Here is a 20,522-nt window from a genome sequence, read left to right as displayed (position 1 = left end):
GCCGGTTGGTGCATGTACAACCCGTTCTCATGCAATCCGGTATGCTGCGAAACCTCCCTGACTAACGTGATCGTCTCTGCTAGGAATGGTACCATTTTTATAGCACCACTTTAGTGGGGTATGTGTGGTTTACTCGCTTTCAATTACGTCTATTGGTGTTGGCGTTGAGGATCCTGATGGTACCCCATTGACGTGTGGCCGTAACTACCGATCGACTGCGCCGGCTTTATCGTCTTGGTGGTCGCATAAGGATCAAAAACACCTAAAGACCGTGCGAGCCCTTAAGCGAACTGACAGCGAACTTTACGTAATGTCGCCCGAGACAGCTTCAAGCCCGTTCATAAATCGCTTCTACACCGCACATAAGGCTTTTTCCGTCCGCCAAAAATTGACTCATTTTCACGCAGGCTGCTCGATGTACTTACCCACCTTCCTGAGGAGAGATGATCATACGTGTGCATGCGTTGTTCAGCGGAGTGCGATCGTCATCGATTATCATCATCAGCATCGTCAGATCTCATGTTCCGCGCCGCAACACAGTGGTTGACATAATGCTGCAGCGGTGTATCGCATCATTGATGAAGTTGTTTTGGCATACTACGAGCCAATGGAACTCCCGGTGGTGTGGACGTTGGATGATCTTTAACCTACGATCCCGGCGAGAGAACGCCCGAGCCCGATGGACTTGAGGTGATAAGCGAGCTGTCACTGGAAGTTAGCAATTTGTGTCACACAAATCAAGCAGAGGACAGACAGTTGGCCTGTGAGCCGATATTATACAATTACAATACCACCGGACCTGTGTAGCGCAATGTAGATCACTGCCCAGTGCTAAGTGGCGCCATCTTTACTATTTAATATTTACATTTTGATGTTTCTTTTTCGCGTAAGTGAGTAATTCCGCGCTGTAAATGATATGTGCCTGCAAGGTGTGATTTATTTAAATGTCAATAAACAATTGTACGATTTTTTAACGCCGTTTGGAGTGAGTGTTTTTGTGCTGCCTCTTGCTTCTGCTTGTAAGTTCGCTTGTACAGACACTGCTGAAGGAAACCGGGAGCAAAAAAGCTGTTGTTTGCATGATCGTGTACAAATTTCCCGTATTGCATCACAACCCACTGCAGCCTGTTGGCTGTTTGGCTGTTTGATGCATGCTGCTGAGGTGTTAAAGACTTTTATTCCTTTCACAAACCTACGAGCTCGGTGTGTAGAAAGACATTTTTCTAATTTGGAGGGCTACCCATGCCCACACAGTAGCCATGACTTTCCCAAGCAGGAAGTTTGGCGCAGGAGTTTTTCCTCGTGGGACCACTGCATGTCCCCGAGGGCTCTCTTGGCACATGACGATGACGACGACGAAGATGAGGATCTTGATCGAGGTACTGCTACTGCTGTTTGGTTGGTTGGCTCGATTAGCGCTGGAAGAAATATGGAAAACAGCTCACGTTTGTATCACGTTTCGGCAGTGGAAAGTCGTGTACTTGCGCGACCTAACAATTGCCCGGCCTGTTTAGGACCAATTATGATCGTGAATGTGAAAGAGATTTGTATCGGGGAATTATCTACCGATGGATAACGATTTTTGCGACATTCAGCGAACACGTCGCGCGGCCGAAGGCTCTTGCAACTGAAACAAACCGATTTGCAACGGATCGGGTTGAATGGAACTGGATGATGATGATCATGTGTGGAGAGCTCTCGTGCAGATGGACGATTTTCTCTGCACATTGTTCAAGTGGGTCAGCTTTAAGGCACGCTCTCCACTTTTTGGAGCACAGCAGAGCCCTTGTTAAGAGTTCGAACTACATTATGCACATCGGAATGGATGCAAAATTCGCGATCGATTGATTAGGAGCATCCTCTCTGTGAATAATTGGACGTGAAGATGTGCTCTTTTTTAAAAATCTCGACTTACTGATCAGTGTTTAACAGCTAGGAAGGGAATGAGTTGCGGTTCCTTTTCAGGTGGTTCCCACCAGGTGGTAGCTTAAGACACCCGGCGGAGGGCAGTGCATCAGGAGGTTGTATGCCGATGTACGCAATGTGCGGATCGGATGAGGCAATCACAATGGTACATGATGAATTGGAATGCGTTGTTTCCAGACGCCAGTAAACTATTGAAGTGGATGATGTGTATGATGGCGCCTCTCCCTCGGTAGGACCAAATTAGCTGAAGGCCGCACGATTGAGGGCGTAGTGGCGAAGCCACCCGGGGTTAAAGGTTCACGTAATGAGCGACGTGCCAGTGCGATTCCTGTCATCAGTGGCTGCAGACGAAATCTAAACGTGGGCGATTGATTGGGGGTGCTGTAATTGTAATGTTGTGCAAACTTTATGCGAGTGTGTGTTTTCGTTTACCGTGGGACTGGTCTACGGGTTTCCTATTTTTTCGTGGCTAATAATTATTAAAAAATTGATGTATCATGCTAAAGGTGCGTGCGTGTCAGTAAAATCAATACACAGTTTTAGAAGGCCAGTTTAGTTGTTTCCTTACATTGTCTCCTGCATACCTTGAATGCAATCTTATCCTTCTCCACGATACGAGATGCATCTTATCGGCCTAATCTTTGTGGCCGTTAAATTATCATCACATTAAGGGAAGCAGATGCGGTCCGAAGTTGGGTCCGTTTCCTTTTCCACCATTCCGAGGCCAACAACCCGCCGATCTCTCGACGAGGCAAGACAAAATAATGGCCCACTGACCGATTTGGCGGTCAATGTCAAAACGGTGGTGCGCATTCGTGAGTGTTCACGAAAGAAGAGAGTAATCGTTGCAGTTGAGAGCTGCTGGGGGAGATGTTCAGCTGCGACTACACGACTTAGGGAGCTGATTGAGGATCTATGTTTAGTTTTGGATGCTTTTTGGTTAATTTTGTTTATAAACAGTGAAGATTTTTGTGATTCTTAAAATTTTAATCAGATTTTAATATTTTAGATAATCAATCCAGAATATTTCCTTGATGTTTTCTGTTCGTAATGCGCAGATAACTTAACGTAGTCACTGTAGTGCTTTCCAAATGGAAATTAATCATTCAAAATGAAATTTTACCAAGAAACTAACCAGTCTGCCCTAATATATTTTACGTCCTAAGGTCATTAACTAATGAGAATTTTCCTTGGAATCTTTAAGCACTTTTTGCAATAAATATCAAAAGCACATTAAAAGATTTTTTAGATATAGTGAGTATTAAAAATCCTACACGAAAGCTACGTTCAATGTGTAATGTTGCTTCCTACACACTGTCTCCAAACGGACTGCATAGCTGTGATGATCGTTGCATACTTGTAGGCGCGTAAATACGATCAGCTGCTGGCATGTTTACTTTCTGAAGTCATTTAAAAATACTCATTTAGTGTGCTTTTCGAAGAGTATAACACAAACAAACGACACTTAAAAGGTTATAATTGATTATATTTGTTTTCACTTGTGCTTATTTAGTAGCTAAACGATTACAATTCATCTGTGTTCAGCCCGTGTCAGCTCTCTCTGAACCGGTTATTGTGATCTTTTCGTGCATTGCCCAATACTGCTATAATCCAGTGCAATTCCTACGGAAACGTATCAGACCACTGGTAGGATAACGTACAACACAACAAAAAAACAAATAATTTACCCAACAACAATAACGCAACAAAGCACACAAAGAAACTCGATCACAGCGAGATGTAAATGTTGGCCGTTGAAGTCACAATTCCTAACATTTAACAGTTGCACGTAGTAGTTTAGGAGCAAAAGGCAGAACAAAAGCTACGGAAATCAAATCATCATCAAAGCAACTGTTCATCCGTCGTAAGGAAGGATGTGAAGAACGTATTAAAAAGTAACGCGACTCGTCCATGCTTGCCCAATGACTCCATAAAAGCTCTTGCGAGCTGTGGGGAGGTATTCAACCAGCATTAAACGGTCGACTGTTTTGGTAACTGTATTCCACCTTCCCGGCGTAGCGAGTGTCACTGTATGTGTCGCCGCTCGGTTGCTTAAAAGTAAGTTAAGGATGAACCGTTTTTGAACGGCCCTATTAAGGAGGGAGATTTGGGGAATCCATACCCTAATGGAACACACATAAACCTTCGAACAAACATTTACTAATGCTTACTAAACTAACAAAGCGCCCCAAAATATCGCTTGCTAAAGTACAACTACAAAGTGTTGAGGGAGAGAGAGAGAGAGAGAGACAGAGAGAGAGGGAGTCCTGAAATCTTAGTCCACTTCCAGCTTGCGGAAGCTTCCGATGACACCACTCGCAATGTCCGCATCCGTACTGTCAGCCCACGGGATCGTACTCTTGTTGATCTCGATCTCCATCTCGTCCAACGCTAGCACAACATCACGGCGCTCCTTGAGCTGCTTCTTGAACAGTGCGACACACTCCGCCACCGGCACAGTGCCACCGTACTCCTTGGGCAGCAGTTTCGGATTGATCTTCGTCTTCAGCTCATCCCAGCCTCGATGCACAAAGACACGGTTGCGCAGCTTCTCGCTCAACACCGACAGAATGAACTCGGACAGCTTGTTCGCGAACGAGGGCAGGTTAACGAAGTGATTCTCCTTCTGACGCATCGGCAACGAGTTTTGCACACAGTGGGCCAGATTGCGGATATCCGTAAACGACCAAATGCCCAAAAATCCAATATTCAGCTCCGAATCATCCGTCACGTGAATGTAGCCCGAGATCTGTGACTCTTCCTCGTCCTGTAGCGCCTCCAGCACCATCGAGTGAATTTTAATCAGCTGAGCCGAGGTGAACCGACTCGTATCAAACTTTCCCGCGTTGGAGAAGATAATCTTCCGGCCCTGCTCATCACGCTCTGGCAGCGGGAACAGATAGCCACTGTCGATGATCGCCTCCAGATCCGGATCATTAATGTCGAGCTTGAAGAACCAATGCGGATAGACCTGTCTGATCGTTAGGTACTTCTCGAACATCTCTGTCGCGGCCGGAATGGAGAACTTTTTCGTCCGTAAGAATCTCAACAGGAACGGTGCATCGGTACGACACTTGCGGATCAGTGGATGTTTGGCGATCCATTCGCGGAACTGCTTCAGTGCGTTGTCACGCATATCGTCATCTTCGCGCAACTCATCCTGTGCCATAATTTTGAACTTGTCCGAAAGATTGAAGGTGTACGGGGCATAGTTTTCAGGTGCTTTGTTGAGGTCGATTTTATCGGTCACTGCAAGGAGGTAGATTGAAAGAAGAGGAGATGCATAAGTATGGTGTGAAATTATGCAATTTAATAAATACGCGTAATCGGTATGACCGGATCGCAACCTTGAAATGACGCATGGTTTTAGTACTTTCTCCCAAACATCAACCGCTGCTGTTTAGTGATGCAAGTTGACTGCTCACTATTTAACACTCCATTTAAAGCATCAAATTGATCGTTTATGTTTGCTAGCCTTCGCTTATGGTTGAGGTTGAGGTTTATAATCGCATGACAGCGCTAATTATAGAATCATCGATCAAACGTAACATGAAGAGTGTTGTGAGTTTGCATCCTTTACCAGACAAGTTTTGTAACGTTTTCTTCGGAAAGAATATCGGAGGAGCTACTTTTTTCTCTTGCAAATAGATTTTGGACCTGTACATCCTACCACATGCAAAGATTACGGTTATGCAGGCAACCAACCTAGCAGCTAATATTGCCACCATCCTTCGAAAAGGTCACCACTTCCTTCTTTGATCCACAAACCCTTCATAGTAGAACATCTGTAGCCGGCAGGCACGAGCATTTTTCGGTCATGGCAAGCTTGACTAACTGTGATCTACTTACACCATTCGCTGAACCCCGCAAATGTGGCGGAACTTCTCGAATGTGAGAGATCTCTGTGAGAAGTCAGTATGAGACCTCAGTATATGCGTGTGTTGGCAAATTGACACACATCACCGTTGTTACGTCAGTAATCGGCCGTGGCTGTGGCCTCCCCTGTGACAGCAAAAGATCTGAACCGGTTTAACCTGGCGTAGGGAAAGTATCGTCAAGCTGGGCAATGTGTGCGAGCTGGGTGAATTGCTGCGTGTTGTGACAGATAACATCCATTCACACTCGCCAGCATTGAGTGAGGTTATGTGAGACTTGACAGAATATGAAACTTTCTTTTTCAAAGCTAAGCTATTTTGGGATTCAATTGTTGTGTGACGATCTTGGCCGGCGACAGTGTTTCATATTGGAGATCCCTTTTTCGGAGGCAAGAGATGACTAATGCAGACCTACAGACTCATATATACTACGATCTCTAAGGCATAGAGGGGATGCTTGCACAAATCAAAAAGAAGGTCAAACATAAATATACAAAAAAATGGCACGGCGCCTCCCCGTGCTGCAGTTTTTTTTCTTATAGCACCACAACTGATTACGGCACCAAATGCCATCAGTTTTGAATGGAGCCTTTTTTTGTATATTGGCTAGCAAAGCCCGCAGATAATAGAAATATTGTTTCTGCATGAGAGGATGGCTTCACAATCCGTTATCCGCTTCAGTCACCCAGAAAGTGAGTTTGATAAAAATCACACTAATGACGTTTCGCCCACCCGATCGTACCATCACATTTACGTAAAACCAATTAACATTGCATGCTAACTTCCTCGTCTAACGCTCTGACTTTCTGTCTAATGGTCACCAGAGCCAACCGGAATCGGAATAAAAACGTGCGTCCGTGTATGTGTCGCTGGTAATTAAAGCAATGCTTTCTAAAAGTATTACTCTGTGTACGCAACACCGACGCAAGACGTAAAAAAAAAACACGACGCCATTATTACCAAGGAACAATGCCCCGTTACATAGGATATGGATGCATGTAATGAAAGCTCGCCCGACTGCAGCAACGATTTCGCTGTCCACCAAGCCAAACAAGGTCCCTTACAATGGGAAGGAAGTGTTGTGTTGTCTTGGCGACGTGATTAACATTTTATGCTGTATGTCTGCCACAAGTTGAATTTCTTCCTGTGACTCAGCGACACGTGATCGCCACCAGAAACGATCAACAAACAACGCAACACATTCTCTTGCTGGAATTAGACAAAGAAAAAGAAGTTTATTGTTGTTTCTTTTTAGATTTTAGCATGTTAGAAAATTGCAATTAGCGCATTTTCCTGCGAAAAACATTGGAGAAATAAATTCCAAAATTGAAGCTAAACCCAACGTCTGCGAATTGCTGCATCCGCGCTTTGTGGGTAGGATTTCCGGACTGGATCGAACTTCATCGTACCGTTCCCGCACACGCTTGCGAAGCACAGGTCAACAAACTCGTGATCGGAACTAACCTACATTCGCTGTTTCGCTGTGCGCGAGTGCCCTTAAAGGTACGAGTTCTTGAAAGTGAGATCTTTTCTCCCGTCCGCAGTTCAATCCAGTCTTGTGTCATGTTTGCCAGCTGTGTGCGAATGTCGAACACGAATGCCATCCCCGATCGTGATGCAGTTTACCGTTTCCATTTCCTTTCCGTTAGGTCAGGACCGGTTTTTTCTCTGTTGGACGCGATGCGGAACAAGCGAAAAACAGTTCCTTCAACAAAGCAAAATGTCTTTGGAAAACCTTTCGTGTGTCCTTTTGGGTTTCCCCTAAAACTGTAGCTTGCTGCCGCACTCGCACCGATGGAAGTGATCTCTCGCAAACGAAAAGAGAAAGTTTCTCTTCATCACAGAGATCCCTTTTTTAGTTTTCGTAGTTTACCCTCGACGTGCCTTTCGCCCGCTTGGTGATCATCTTCTTCTTTTCCGGTCGTTCAGTTGTGTTCAGTTTGGAGTTTTCCTATATTTTGTTCGCCAGTAAGATGCGAAGAGTGGTAGACAATGAGGTAGAGACTAGCTTGTGTTTTTTGGGGTTGATTTGTGAGCTTCTTTTTTTGCTTTTACCAGTACTGCACGTTGGCTTTTCTTGGCTGTTTCCTTTTGATCGTAAAAATTAGGTCATGTAGCCGAAAAAATAACAAATCAAAAGCTCACAGTTAAATTATAATGAGCGCAGCTTTTGTGCTCCATTAAACGAATTTGAAGAATTTTTTACCATCGAGCAATCCTACTGGGGAGATTGCTTCGCTTGTTTGCATATGGGGTAGTATGAAGCGAAATAATTGCCCGAAAAATATTTGGAGCATGCGAAATAATGCATGATAGCTTTAATTTCCTCTTATAATTTGGAGTTTGGCAGAGGCTTTCGAAGATTATCGTTATGAAGCCCGATAAAACCTTTCGCGATGGTTTAAAAAGATGACCTCGACATTCGTCGAGGAGCCCGAAATGATCGATGTTACGCTTTTATAGTGACGTAAAGACACATCATCCAGCTCCGGCTTATCCATTTATCAGGTTCCTGTTATCCGTATTTGAAATAGGCAAACGATCGAGGTGCGACACTAATCAACACCCAGAACGGACGAGTGTTTGCCATCGAGAAGGAAATACTTGAGCGTATGCTCCACACCACACCCTAAGAAACGCGAAGCAAATCACTACCGAGAGTTCAACGCTCAATGTCTAGGTGACATCTCCAGCAGGGTGAGCCCTTAACAACAACCAGTGCCAGTTTCGCTCGAAAGGAGGGTTTCAGTTCACACCTCTGGAAAGCTTTGTATCGTGGACCTTGTATCGCCCAATGCCAATGTGTGTTTGGCATTAGCGGCGAAGGTTTGTTTGACCACTGGTACTGGCTTGTGGCAGATGAATCTTTGAATGCGGGCGCCTTCACTTTAGAGACTAACGAAATATGGTCTCAAAATCCGGTTTAACGCTCGAATCAATGACTTCGTGACGTTTTGGCCTCTCCTTTGACGTCACTCGCCGATCAACCCTTAAACACTCCTTCGCCTTTTTTTCTTCTCTATCAGAAACTCACTTTTTTGTACGTCAGTTCTGCTGCTAATCCGTGTAATTAACTCCGAAAACTATATTTCTCGTTCGCCCGTGATGAGGATGCCTGTGTGCGCTTTGTGCTGTATCGTCGTCGGGATGTTGTCACAAGAAGAAAATGCCGAAAATCACGGCTTTTTTTTTTGGGAGAAATTTAATCACCACACTGAAAACACACTCACAAACGCACACACACACAAAACACACACAAATACACGCTCGGGGAAGGGAAAAAGGGAATTCGAACCGTTGTGCGGGGGAATGTATTTCAAAAAAGGGGGTGTTGGCTCGGGTGGTTTTCTTTAGGCGGAATGGGACTTTTTTTTGGGTGTTGGACGGACGGCCGGGTGGTGCTGGTACGACACACTTCCGAATTCCGAGACGGATCAAAGCAGACTGTGACCGTGCGTGCTGGTTGTAGCGCCAGATACTGGTTGGCCACCTGGAGGCCCCCCGGTCGTGTATCCATTGAAGCTCCACCGTTATGAACAGAGAAAGAGAGAGAGAGAGAGAGAGAGTTGAATGAGATGGTAAGCGAGAGATGAAACGTGTCCGATTAAGACACACCAACACAACGGCAGCGCTGATGCGATCGTTCGAAAAAGCGGGTCTACGCATACATAAGTAACCGAGCAACCCGCGAGGTGGAAGTTCGGTTGAGGCGTACAGGCGTAAAACTTTCGCTGCGCGGATTGCTCATGCGTAGGTTTTTGAGGTATGGACCGAACAGACACGTGTTGGTTGGTTTTAGTTTCTTTACAGAAAAAAATGGGAAAAATTTACTTTTATTTTATTCTTACAAAAATGGTTTGTTCAAATTGAGGTTTCTCGCTTCCCGTTTCGTTGATGTCTTTCGTGTTCGAATGAACAGTCTCTCTGCAATAAAAGTTTTGTACAATTTCCTTTTTTATTTCATTTAAGAAAATCTTCTTTTGACTCCAAACTGACGCTTCTCGCTTATATCTTCGTTGAAGTCTTTTGTACACACAATATTGCCACCGTAATAAAAGTTGCTTTTAATTGGTAAAAATTCGGCTAACAATTAGGGTGAAATAAAATAAATGATACAAACACACCCACACACTGCGAACATTAAGTTTCCACATGCGTGAGTTTTAAGCCGGTTGAACGGTTTTAAATTTAAAATACATTAACAAAACATGTATGTGCATTTGGAAAGCTAAACTAAACGCTGCTTGGTGTAATAGTGGGTGGTGTAGTTGGAAAATAAATTATAACCTTCGATCGATTTTCCGAACCGAAGCTAGCGAAATATAAATCACAAGCTACCCTTCTCACAAGGCGATTTTTTCCGCCCAGCCAGAGCCAAACACCCGACAGGGTATTATTTTTCCGGTACTCGCTTTTGTTTCGTTCGTTCGCAGACCGGTGCGCAAGCGAAAGTACGGGCAAGATCATGGTAAAGGTTAAGGACCTTAACCTAAATTGGGAGCTTGAGGAAGCTCGGGCTGCTCCCGATCGAATCTCCCTTTTCCGATTGGATGGCTACTAAGGTACACTGGGAGGGAAAAGTCTCAACGAAACTGCAAGCTAGAGATAGGAAGGAAAACCGGTCCCAGTCTGTGTGCGTGCGTGTATGGGGGGGTCCCTGCACGCAATGCGGATTGGGTCGTTGAACGTGCGAAAGTTGCGTCGTTGTTTGCCAAAGAAAAAGGAAATGACGGAAAACGAACCGTTCCGACATCAGCGAATCGAAAAGGGTCTCTCTCTCTCTCTGAACGCACTTGCCAAAAAGAAAAGGGTGCCCTCCCCATAAAACCTATCACTGCATGTGTGCGTACGTCGTACGTATGTATCGTGTGGTGCAATTTTCTTCCCTTTGCTAGTCCGCTCTCTGTGGGTTGGGAAATTTCACTTTCGTTTCGCAAGGGCGACGTGGTTGCGGTTTCAGGAGGTTCCACACAATGATCCACTCACTTTCGAACGGAGAGCGAGCTCAATCTTACACAGCTAGAGACCCGTTAGTGGGGAGTTTGGGAGATGAGAAAAAAGCAAACAGGTTCTTTGTACTTGTTGCTGGGTATGCTGCTGATTCTTAAGCTGTTTTTGTGGGCAGCTTGGCGCTCTCTGGCCTCATCACCTTTTTTGTTAGCATCTAAGAAAATTAACAAATCGTCAAAAACGATTGGTACGTAATGAGGGTTCACAAAAAAGAGTCATTTGGTGCGAGCAAGAAGTTTAATTGAGGAAGTGAAGTCTGTGTTGATCCAATCTTTAATATAGGAGGTTAGATAAAGGAAAGTTAAAGAGATTTTTTTCTAAACTTGCAATATGCTTTCTATCATTACGACATCAGACTGGATTATATAAAGCAAATACTAATTGAAGTATTATGATCGGAATAGCTATTTTTAACTGGAAATTGTGTGTTTGCAAACAAAACCAATGGCTTGTTAAGTATGTTTGTAAGTAATTTCGACGATTTTGGGGTAATTTTTCTTCTGCGAGTTACAGAGAAGCAATTTTAAGCTCTGTAATTCATAAGAAGCAGACATATCATCGGAAAAAGCTCATAAAATATGTACTAATTAAATCATTTACTTGTAAAATAATGGTTTAAAATTTAATATTCAGACTCGATGCTCTGAAAAACTATCTGCAAACTACACAAAAACTTACGCGTCAACCCAACTGCAATTAGCGATGTTTCGATGTTATAAGCGCTTGGCACGGTGGGGTGTACTGCGGTCATGTTGAATCGATGTTTTATTTTAAACTATTTTAAGTTCAGTGAAATTCGTTCGCAATCGTTATTGGTTATTTTATTTCTAGAAATTAATATTAAAAATATTACAAAAAGATTCTTGCATTTTATTGCAAAACAAGCCAATGGTACATAGTTAAACGATGTAGAAAGAATATTGATTTTATTATGTTTTACTTTTATTAGAAAAAATACAATTTCTTTGACGCCTTTTCATGTATGTTTTTCGTTTCGTACCTGAAATCCAAATTCAAAAGTTTCTAACGCTTGAATACAAAAAAATTGCCCCACTTTCATCCCACCAATTCAATTAGCAAATGCACTCAGCGTTCTGGAGAAAATTCAGGTTGAGGCAAACCTCACCGTCACACCGGACGTGCTACGATAATGATGTACGGCGCCCCTACCAGGTTAAAGCCGCATGCTTAGAACTCACTTGTGCAAATTTCCATTTTTTGCCACGAGATTAGAACGAACGCACACACGAACCACACACACGCAGTGGCAAAAGGGCGCATGTGAACAACCCCAATCCGAGTCATCGAGTCATAGCGTTGGCCATGGCTTGGAAAATGACCAATCACCAAACGGCCCAAACCACACGAACCTGTTTGGCGGCTTTTCACCCGCGCTCCGGTCCGCTACGATCAAGAAAAGGGTGAGTGGTGCGGCGATGCACAACGATCAGGGTGGACATGTTTTCACATCACCGTTTTGGGCGACCGCTACCGTTTCGTCGACGAATGGGAGGGGAGGGTTTACTAATTTGGGTGGTCTTGCCCGGCTTTTTCTTATAATTCGAGATGTCCTCGTCCCCCAGGCGATCTAAGGTTACGCACGAGTTAAGGTTGCTTCGCGGATTCGCTCAATCCGATAAAATCTGTGCGCAGACAGACGGTACCAAGCAGTCGACCTTCTTCTGAGAGTTCACTTAATGGCGAAAGATCAACAGAGAAACGTGTGCAGAGTATCTTGTTCTCTAAAGGCACATTGATGGATGTCGCATTTTCAGGAAGTCAATAAAAGCATAGCAGCTACTAAATCGCTTACCGCACACACCCACACACACACACTCACCACCGTCCGTTCGAAAGCGATTGTGGATTGCATAATGCGTCATAGTGTGCAACTGCGCACGAAAGAGTCATCAAGAAAAGCGGCATTCATTTTCCTTTCCACGCTTTTCACTCGATCGACTCGTGATCGTGGTGCTTTGCTGTGGGGTAGCGTGCATTTCGAAGTGCTTTTTTTATGATCGCCTCTTGTACACGTGTACTTACCCATTTCCTTATCAGTGCACCATCCATCTGGTGTGTTTGGCGTGTTCCCTTTATTGGGGAGGTTTGAAAACGCTCCTTCCTCCTCCCGAGAGGCCTTTTTTTTCTTTCATTCTTCCATCTTCAAACAAGCAGGTGGATAGCAAAACTGTCAAACCATATAAGCAGCTCGTAACTAGCTCTTTCTCTTGTTAGACGCTTGCGTGTTGGGTTAGCTTTTCTTTTACACCATCCATTTTATTCGTATGTCGATTATGATTTAATGTAACGTACATCTTTTTTTTTTTGTCTGTCCCGCTGCACCACAGTTACGCGTGCTTTTGATAGCAATTAGGATTGTTGCGCCGTTACGCAATCGCAGGTAGCTAGCTTCGGCTTCAGGCAAAAGCCTTTGAAGCCGTTACAGTGACAACAGATGTCCAACCGAATCGGTAAGCTATCCTAGACACGCAGAAATTGATCGTTTTTTGTTTCTTCGAAGGCTAAACGAACATGACATAATTAAACAAAATCACAGTTTTAGAGTTGGGGTATGGGAGAAAATTGGAGCGTATTGAGAAGCGATTCATGTTGCTCTTGAGTTTGTTCTGTTTTCTGGTGCCGCTGAATAGCACCGGATTCAGAGATCTCGCGTCTATATCGTCCCCCTAGTAAGGACATCCGGTAGTAAGGTGATGTACGAGTAGAATAATCAATTCTGAAGCAATTCATTAATTCACGCGATTAGATATGTTTCGTCTGCAAATATATATATAAATGTACCACCCATAGAGTTCCCATAACAAATATATGAATCTGTTAATGTGTGTCCCGGACGTCTGTTTCATCTTAACACTAAAGAAGCAAATATGTAGCAAATGGGGTAATATAATACAATCTCATCCTAATGCTAAAAATCCATGCGCTTCCACTTAATCGACCTCCAGCTTGCGGAAGCTTCCGATCATACCAGCCTCCATATCCCGACGGCACGAATCCGCACAATGTCCCGGTACCTTTGACAGTTCGATGCACATCTCATCCATAGCCAAGAGCTGGGCTCGCTTCTGGCGGCAGCGTTCCTTGAATTGTGCGATCATGTCCGCCATTGGCACAGTGCCACCATACTCCTTGGGTAGAATTTTGCGATTTATCTTGCCAGCAAAGTCGTCCACGGTGCGGAAAAGCTGAACGAGTGTGGGGGGACGAAAGAAGCGGGGTGTAAATAAATGGTTAAAGAAATTTAAAATGCAAATCTTTTCAAACATTTTAAGCGTTTCGTGTTGCACTATCCACCATCCAAAAACCTGCATTCGATGAAAAAAAAAAAACGAAGGTTGTGTTCTGATCTTCTGGGGCCAGCCTTTTCTGCAGAGATGCTGCTGCTACATTTTTATGGATCCAACACGTTTGAGCTCAAAAAAACAAAAAAGTGAACTCCCCCCCGGTTGGTGATAGTGACCCTGAAAGACCGGTATCACGTGATCGTGGAGTTTTTCACTGTGACCTTACTGTCAAAATGGAGGCTTGTTCGGGGAGAAAATGTCTTCGCCGCGAATAAACCGGTTAAAGGCACTTCTAGCATCGCGATTGGAATGGACATTGGTTGCGAGTCGCACAGTTTTGCAACGTCGTTATTGGTTTGATTGTTATGGTCTCTGAGGCAGATCGTACGGCGAGGGATATGGTTCTTATGTGGTTGGCGTCATGTAGAACGATTACTGTCTACAGTTATAAATAACCTCTTGCTCTTATGATTTTTGTGTTCCTCTCAAGCAATAATCTGCCACTGGGATTCTTTATCATTTTGGTTATGTCATTAAGTCCACTTTTTAAATGTCAGAAGCCGTCTGGGTCCAAACTAATATCGAAGTTCGTACAAAAGACCTGGAGTAGGCCTGGGACTGGCTCTCCCACAATCCCTTTACTTACGTTGATTCGCTTGCGCAGCTTATCACTCAACAGTGAGACGCAGAACTCGAGCAGCGTGGCAGCCGTTGACGGTAGACCGATCAGATTAAATCCATTGATACGATTCGGCAGCCCGTTCTGTATGCAATCGGCCACCTTCTTAATGTCCACCAGCGACCACATGCCCATCAGCTTCATCGACAGCTCCCGCTCATCCACACAGTGCACGTAGCCACAGATCTGTGACTGCTCATCGTCCGCCAGCACCTCCTGCACCATGAAGTGAACCTTCGCCAACAGTGCGGAAGACACCCGACTCAGATCAAGATTTCCCGCCACCGACAGTACCACCTGCCGGCCATGATCGTCACGCTCGGGCAGCGGCACAATGTACCCGCCGTCGATGATTGCCTCAATTTCCGGATCCTCTATATCCATCCGATGGTACCAGGCCGGGTTGGCCTGGCGCACGGTGAGATACTTCTCCAGCATGGCGCACGCCTGCGGGATCGAGTACTTCTTCGTGCGGAGAAACCGAAGCAGAAACAGTGCGTCGGTGCGGCAGCGCTTGATGTGTGGACTCTTGGCGATGAACTCGCGCATCTGCGCCAAACCTTGCGCTCGCAGATGTTCGTCCTCGCGCAGCTCCGATTTGGCTGTCTTACGCAGCTTGTCCGTTAGCGTCCAGGTGTACTGCTGGTAGCTGGCCGGGCTGGCACAGTTGCTGTAGACCGTCGTGTCGTTATCCATTGCGGCGCTGTTTGCTCTGTGTGACAAGGGGAAGAAATCGATCGTTTTAGTAGGAGCTGAATGAAGAGAGTCGGCTATTAATAAATTATAGTTTCTCACTCCGATCGACCTTGAAAAGGGAATCGAATAGTTTCGGTAAACATGAGGTTCCCTGACTGAAAAAAGGCTGAGGGGACCATGTGCACAGATGGACAATGAATGATTTCATAAAACGGCTATGAATCAATATTGAATCGATTGTGCGCCGTGCAGTATGCAATTAAAAGCATCTTGGCGTATTTATTGAAGAAGTAAATATTTTTAAGTGCAACGCGATCTCCTTCTCCGTTTACAGTTAAATATTGAATCGTATCGAAGGTTATTTAGGTGGTAGTAGGTTGATGTTTGGTTCCAGAGAATCAACCGTGTAAACGATTGCAAAACTGAGTCACTAACTGTGACCCTTAAACGATAATCGTGGCCTTATTGCATTGTGTAATGTTTGAAGAGTTTGGTTCTTACATTACCTTCCGTTACCATAAGTGTGTCAAACGTTGTCTGATATTCACATAAACACAAGCCGGAAATACTTATCCAACATGACACTGATTGGGCGGAAGAACTTAACAGAGCGTCGGATAAATTCTTCCTGGTGCTTCAGCACAAACAATTCCACGCCCTTTTCTTCCTTGATGGATTTTGTAGCTAATGTAGCGTCGGCTGCTTTGTGGCGAACGCACTAAACCGTTCATGGCGGTTCCATTGGCAGAGGAATCGTACGCACATGAACTTGACCTCGACTACGCTGAAGTTGGATGATGGTCGATCCGTTAGGCAAAAGCGGAGGGCCTTCAAACTATCTGGACATTGTACTTTTTTTTATTCATTCGAAGAGTACCTATTGATATCCAAATACTGTTTCGATAATGAGGGGTATTGTAGTGAGACAGCTTGAAAAATTGAACACAAAAAAGTATGTTACGTGAGTAAAGGCAATAAGGCGGAATACTTTTTCTTGGTCAATTTTATACAGTAGTGGACACAAAAATGTGTCAATTTTTTGTATAAATCAATAGGTTTTGACATATACTAATTCTTCAGATTGAATTCAATTTAATAAATCATACAACAAATATTAGAAGAGGTCCCAACTAACAATTTGTTTTTTTAACGAGCTCAAGTACGATTTTCTCTTTAAGTTCGCCTTTAGATTTCAAAGCACTCCCTCTTGAAAAGAATTTCACCACAATAGATCGCATTTTATCTACATTCCATAGCGTTGAACGTCCAAAAGCATAATTCCGCATTCGGCTCAGGCACGTGTTTTCGACAGTGAGCCAAATAAAACCCATTTATAGAGTATTATTGCTACGCATCGGATTATAATGAGCGTTCCCCTAATGCCAGACTGCTTGCCCCTCATGCCAGACGTGTACTTTTACATTTTACCTCCGAGTCTGCTGCGTGTCTGAAGCATCTTCATCAGCTAATCTTGGCACGAATCAACTCATTACCAAACTAGGAACCTCCCGGCTTAACTCAACCGGTGGAATTCCATTAAACACTTACCGTGCACCAGCAATACATGTGTGTCACAGACCACCAATTTCTTGGCCAATTCCGGTGAAGTGTCTTCGCGAAAGGAAAACGCATACCGCGTGCCCGTCCCGAAATAGGAAAAACGAGCTCTTGATGAGTTGACGAGTTCCAGAGCTTCCGCCCAGAATGCTTAATCACGCTCGTTCACCATACGATCGATCGTATCGATCGATCGACAGAAGAAAAACGAGTGAAGAATGTGTAATTAATACCAAGCGCATTAATTGCTTAGTCTCCGGAAGGTTTTAGGATGGGGAGTATCTCGGCAGGGTTCTTTATTGGCCCACATTGGCACACACGCCTTCCGACAAAATTTCACGAAAAACAAAAACGCAACACACCCCCATCGCCTGCTTATAGCCGGTAAATCATGCGAGTAAATATAGTCTATTTTTACCGCCATCGCATCGCACCGGAAGAGAAATTATCTGCTCCAGTTCCTCCGACAAAAGGCCACCCACACCAACCAACAGCAACGACGACGCTTTTGTGGCCTATTTATGTACGTAAACCACTGCGTTTTGGTAATGAAGAGGATCGATTGGAAGGAGGAAAGCTATGTAACCGGGAGCCGTGTGACGTATGGCACCAAAGGTCACTTGAGAGTTTCCCAGGATGGGAACGTACAGGTGGAGTACGTGCTCGAGTTGTGTACTAAGATGAGTAAGGATTGGTATTCGGCACCAAATGGATTATATTACTTGGTTGGTTGGAAAGAAAAATGTGCCTGGTAATTACGCAGCCATTTTTAACAGCTTCGTCTTTCAGCAGAAACAGCTGAAGAATGCGAATTAAATAATATTGTAGAGTTAGTATACTTCATAAACCTTCCCATGCGAAAAGATTGACGAAAATAATCATGTTCTTTTGAAATTGTGTTCAATTTGTTACGGTCCAATCACTCGAGAATGAAGTAATCAAGCGTAAAATTGTACTAAGACATGACTGACGTAGTTTTCCACGACTGAAGTACGTAGATAATAACCACCTAATAAGCATGTATGAGATCTTGAACCTGCAACGAATAGAGTTCATTTGAAGAACAGCTCTTAATTTCCTTTTTTCGCTTTGTTTGTGGCCTCTTTGTGTTTAACAAAAGTTTGATTGTTTTTAGTAAGCGGACCACCGGAAATTTTGGCGACGAAATATCGCATGACGCTAGCACACACGCCCCTTTGCACGAGGTCAAAGATTTTGCTCCGTCACCGCAGGATGTAATGAAAGAAGTGTTTGGTCAGATTCGTGATCGTGATCGACTAGTACCTTTCATGCCGGTGAAGGCTCTCGATTGCGAAGCAGCAGCAGCCTCTGTGATCTGCAACGAATTGCTTCGCTTTTGATGGACAAAATTAGACAACGATGAGTTGTCAAAAAAAGAAAAAAAATCGTATCCTTTCTTTGATGCGCACCGAAGGACGGGTGGAAATTCAATCCGATCAGCATCGGAGAGCAGCACGTGAAGGTGATCGAGATGGAGTAGAGGGCGGGAAAGTACCGGAGGTCGGCTGTTTATTATCTGTAACTTTCCTAAACCTTGAAGAATTGATTTCACTAATCCAATCTGATTCAGAGCGTGAATTTTGAGAGAAAAAATTAAAGCAAAAGGAATTTTTGTGCTATAAAACATATTTATAATGAATGCCGTGTTGAAAGGAAGTCTAAATATTGGAATGTAAAACAGCTTATTTGTAAAATAAAGCCGCTTATTCGACGCCAAACATGATCGTTGTGTCCGATGATTAGTAATGACTTTCTGTTTGATTTTTCTTGTCAGCTGTTTCTCTGCTGGTTATCATCAGCCAGCGATCAGGTCTTATTGCTGCTAGAAAATCATCTAAACCGATCTTCCTGGAGTGGTAGCGCGTTTGTTGCCAAGAAAACATGTATGGAATGGCAGCTTTAAAAATAAAAATTCCATACTTTTCCCAAGCCGTAAACACAGCGGTGGAACTCGCGCGGTTCATAAATATGACGCTGCATCGTTCGCAAAACCGTCGACAGACAAACACCTGCTTAATGTGAGTGTGAATATCCCTATGTGTCCCCCTAGTGGAGGCGAGATTCCATTGCAGGGTGTAGTTGGTGGAGTCCACCCATCGTGAATTATGTCATGAACCAGGAACCAAATCTATGGATAATGCTCTGACTTTTTTTTGCTTATCTTCGCTTTCAGTTTCTTCAGAATCGAGACGTCATGATAAATGGCCAAGTTATAAGTAAGTTGACTCAGGCTCTCGTATACGATCCGGCGGCGATCCTCGCCGAAGTGATTTATCAAACTCTTTTGGAGTGTCAAGCAGATGCAGAGCGTTTAACGGAAAGCAGATGTTACAAGTCCTCGTTGTGAAGCGCAGAACCGCACAGAGACATCCAGTCTCCTCTGGTCGTTTACAACCCGATCACTAAGAACTGGATAGGGCGAGTTTCTTGAACCTGCCTACACAACATTGGCTGACTGACCCCATAGTTAGCCAGTCGGCTAGTCGGCTATTCGTGTTGCTTGAAATTATGCAATCGATCGCGACTAGCGCTGCTCAATGAGAAGCGATCGAGTGCCGTACAGTGTGTGTTCAACCTCCAACAAAGAAGCAGTTCGTTTGGACACAAACATACACGCACCCTGCAACCCAGTTCCTTCCTTTCCCGAACTCACGATCCTACCATACTGCTGCAACTCACACACGAGCATGATCGAGTGAAAGGCGCACAAGGGAGGGATACGGCCTTTGGGTAATAGTATCAACCGGAGTATACAAACAAAATAAAGCTGCTCGCTTTCCCCTTCCCTTTCGATTGCGAGGGGTTGGTTTTTCGTAGAGGTTGGTGGGCTAATCTGGTTGCACCACAGTGCAATGGGTAGTGGTATGTGACCGACGGACGCATCTATTGATCAGGCTCCAGTATAAAGTAAGCCAAACATAGCATGAAACCAACCGTGAAGCCGTGAATTGCTACTATACTAAAGGTTTGCCAATCATTAGGAGCTGTTTTTTTTTTCTTAATATCTTTACCATGCACTGTAATGATGACCAATCTGTGCTGTGCACCCGAGTGCTACATTTCACTCGAGTGCTTGTTGGCGATCGGATGTCAAAAGGTCGTACCAAAAACCACCTTCCCAAGTCTCAACGGGTAGCCTAATGAGCATGCATCCTTAGCACGCTAAAAAGGTCACCAACGGAATGGGAACCACACATCATTAGGTCACCCCGGTGCGCTAACAGGCGACGCTGACATGCTTGGTCCCCTCGACAGAGGGGGTCTAGGAAGAGTCGAGTCGTAAAAAAACAAAATCACACACTTTTTTTGCAATTTGCACTCACTTTTCGCTCTGGAGTTTGTTAAGCTTTTGTTGCTGTCCGGGCGTAATCCTTGCAGGGACGGTTTTCAGTGGCCTCGACAAACGGCTTCGAACGTCTCGAAAGTGGTGCGCGTCTTAAAAGAGCACACCAA

The 20,522-nt window shown here is 44.4% G+C and overlaps 2 protein-coding genes across 2 annotated transcripts; both read right to left on the bottom strand.

Annotated features, from left to right (window-relative positions):
* Positions 1–4,165: 4,165 nt before the first annotated feature.
* On the bottom strand, positions 4,166–7,405 carry LOC126561164 (clavesin-1-like). Its single transcript, XM_050217111.1, has 2 exons — positions 7,270–7,405; positions 4,166–5,175 (listed from the first exon to the last, which is right to left on the bottom strand). Exons 1-2 carry the CDS (start codon positions 7,403–7,405, stop codon positions 4,202–4,204), a joined length of 1,110 nt encoding a protein of 369 aa, XP_050073068.1. The 3' UTR covers positions 4,166–4,201.
* A 6,357-nt stretch (positions 7,406–13,762) lies between these two features.
* Positions 13,763–15,491, bottom strand: LOC126562598 (alpha-tocopherol transfer protein-like). The gene is made up of 2 exons (XM_050219145.1): positions 14,763–15,491; positions 13,763–14,017 (listed from the first exon to the last, which is right to left on the bottom strand). The coding sequence occupies exons 1-2, from the start codon at positions 15,489–15,491 to the stop codon at positions 13,763–13,765; spliced, it is 984 nt and encodes a 327-aa protein (XP_050075102.1).
* Positions 15,492–20,522: the final 5,031 nt, after the last annotated feature.

Source organism: Anopheles maculipalpis, chromosome 3RL (assembly GCF_943734695.1).
Source record: "Anopheles maculipalpis chromosome 3RL, idAnoMacuDA_375_x, whole genome shotgun sequence".
Lineage (NCBI taxonomy): Eukaryota > Metazoa > Arthropoda > Insecta > Diptera > Culicidae > Anopheles > Anopheles maculipalpis.
Note: the sequence above shows the minus strand (reverse complement) of the source record. Positions and strands in the feature narration are given on the sequence as shown.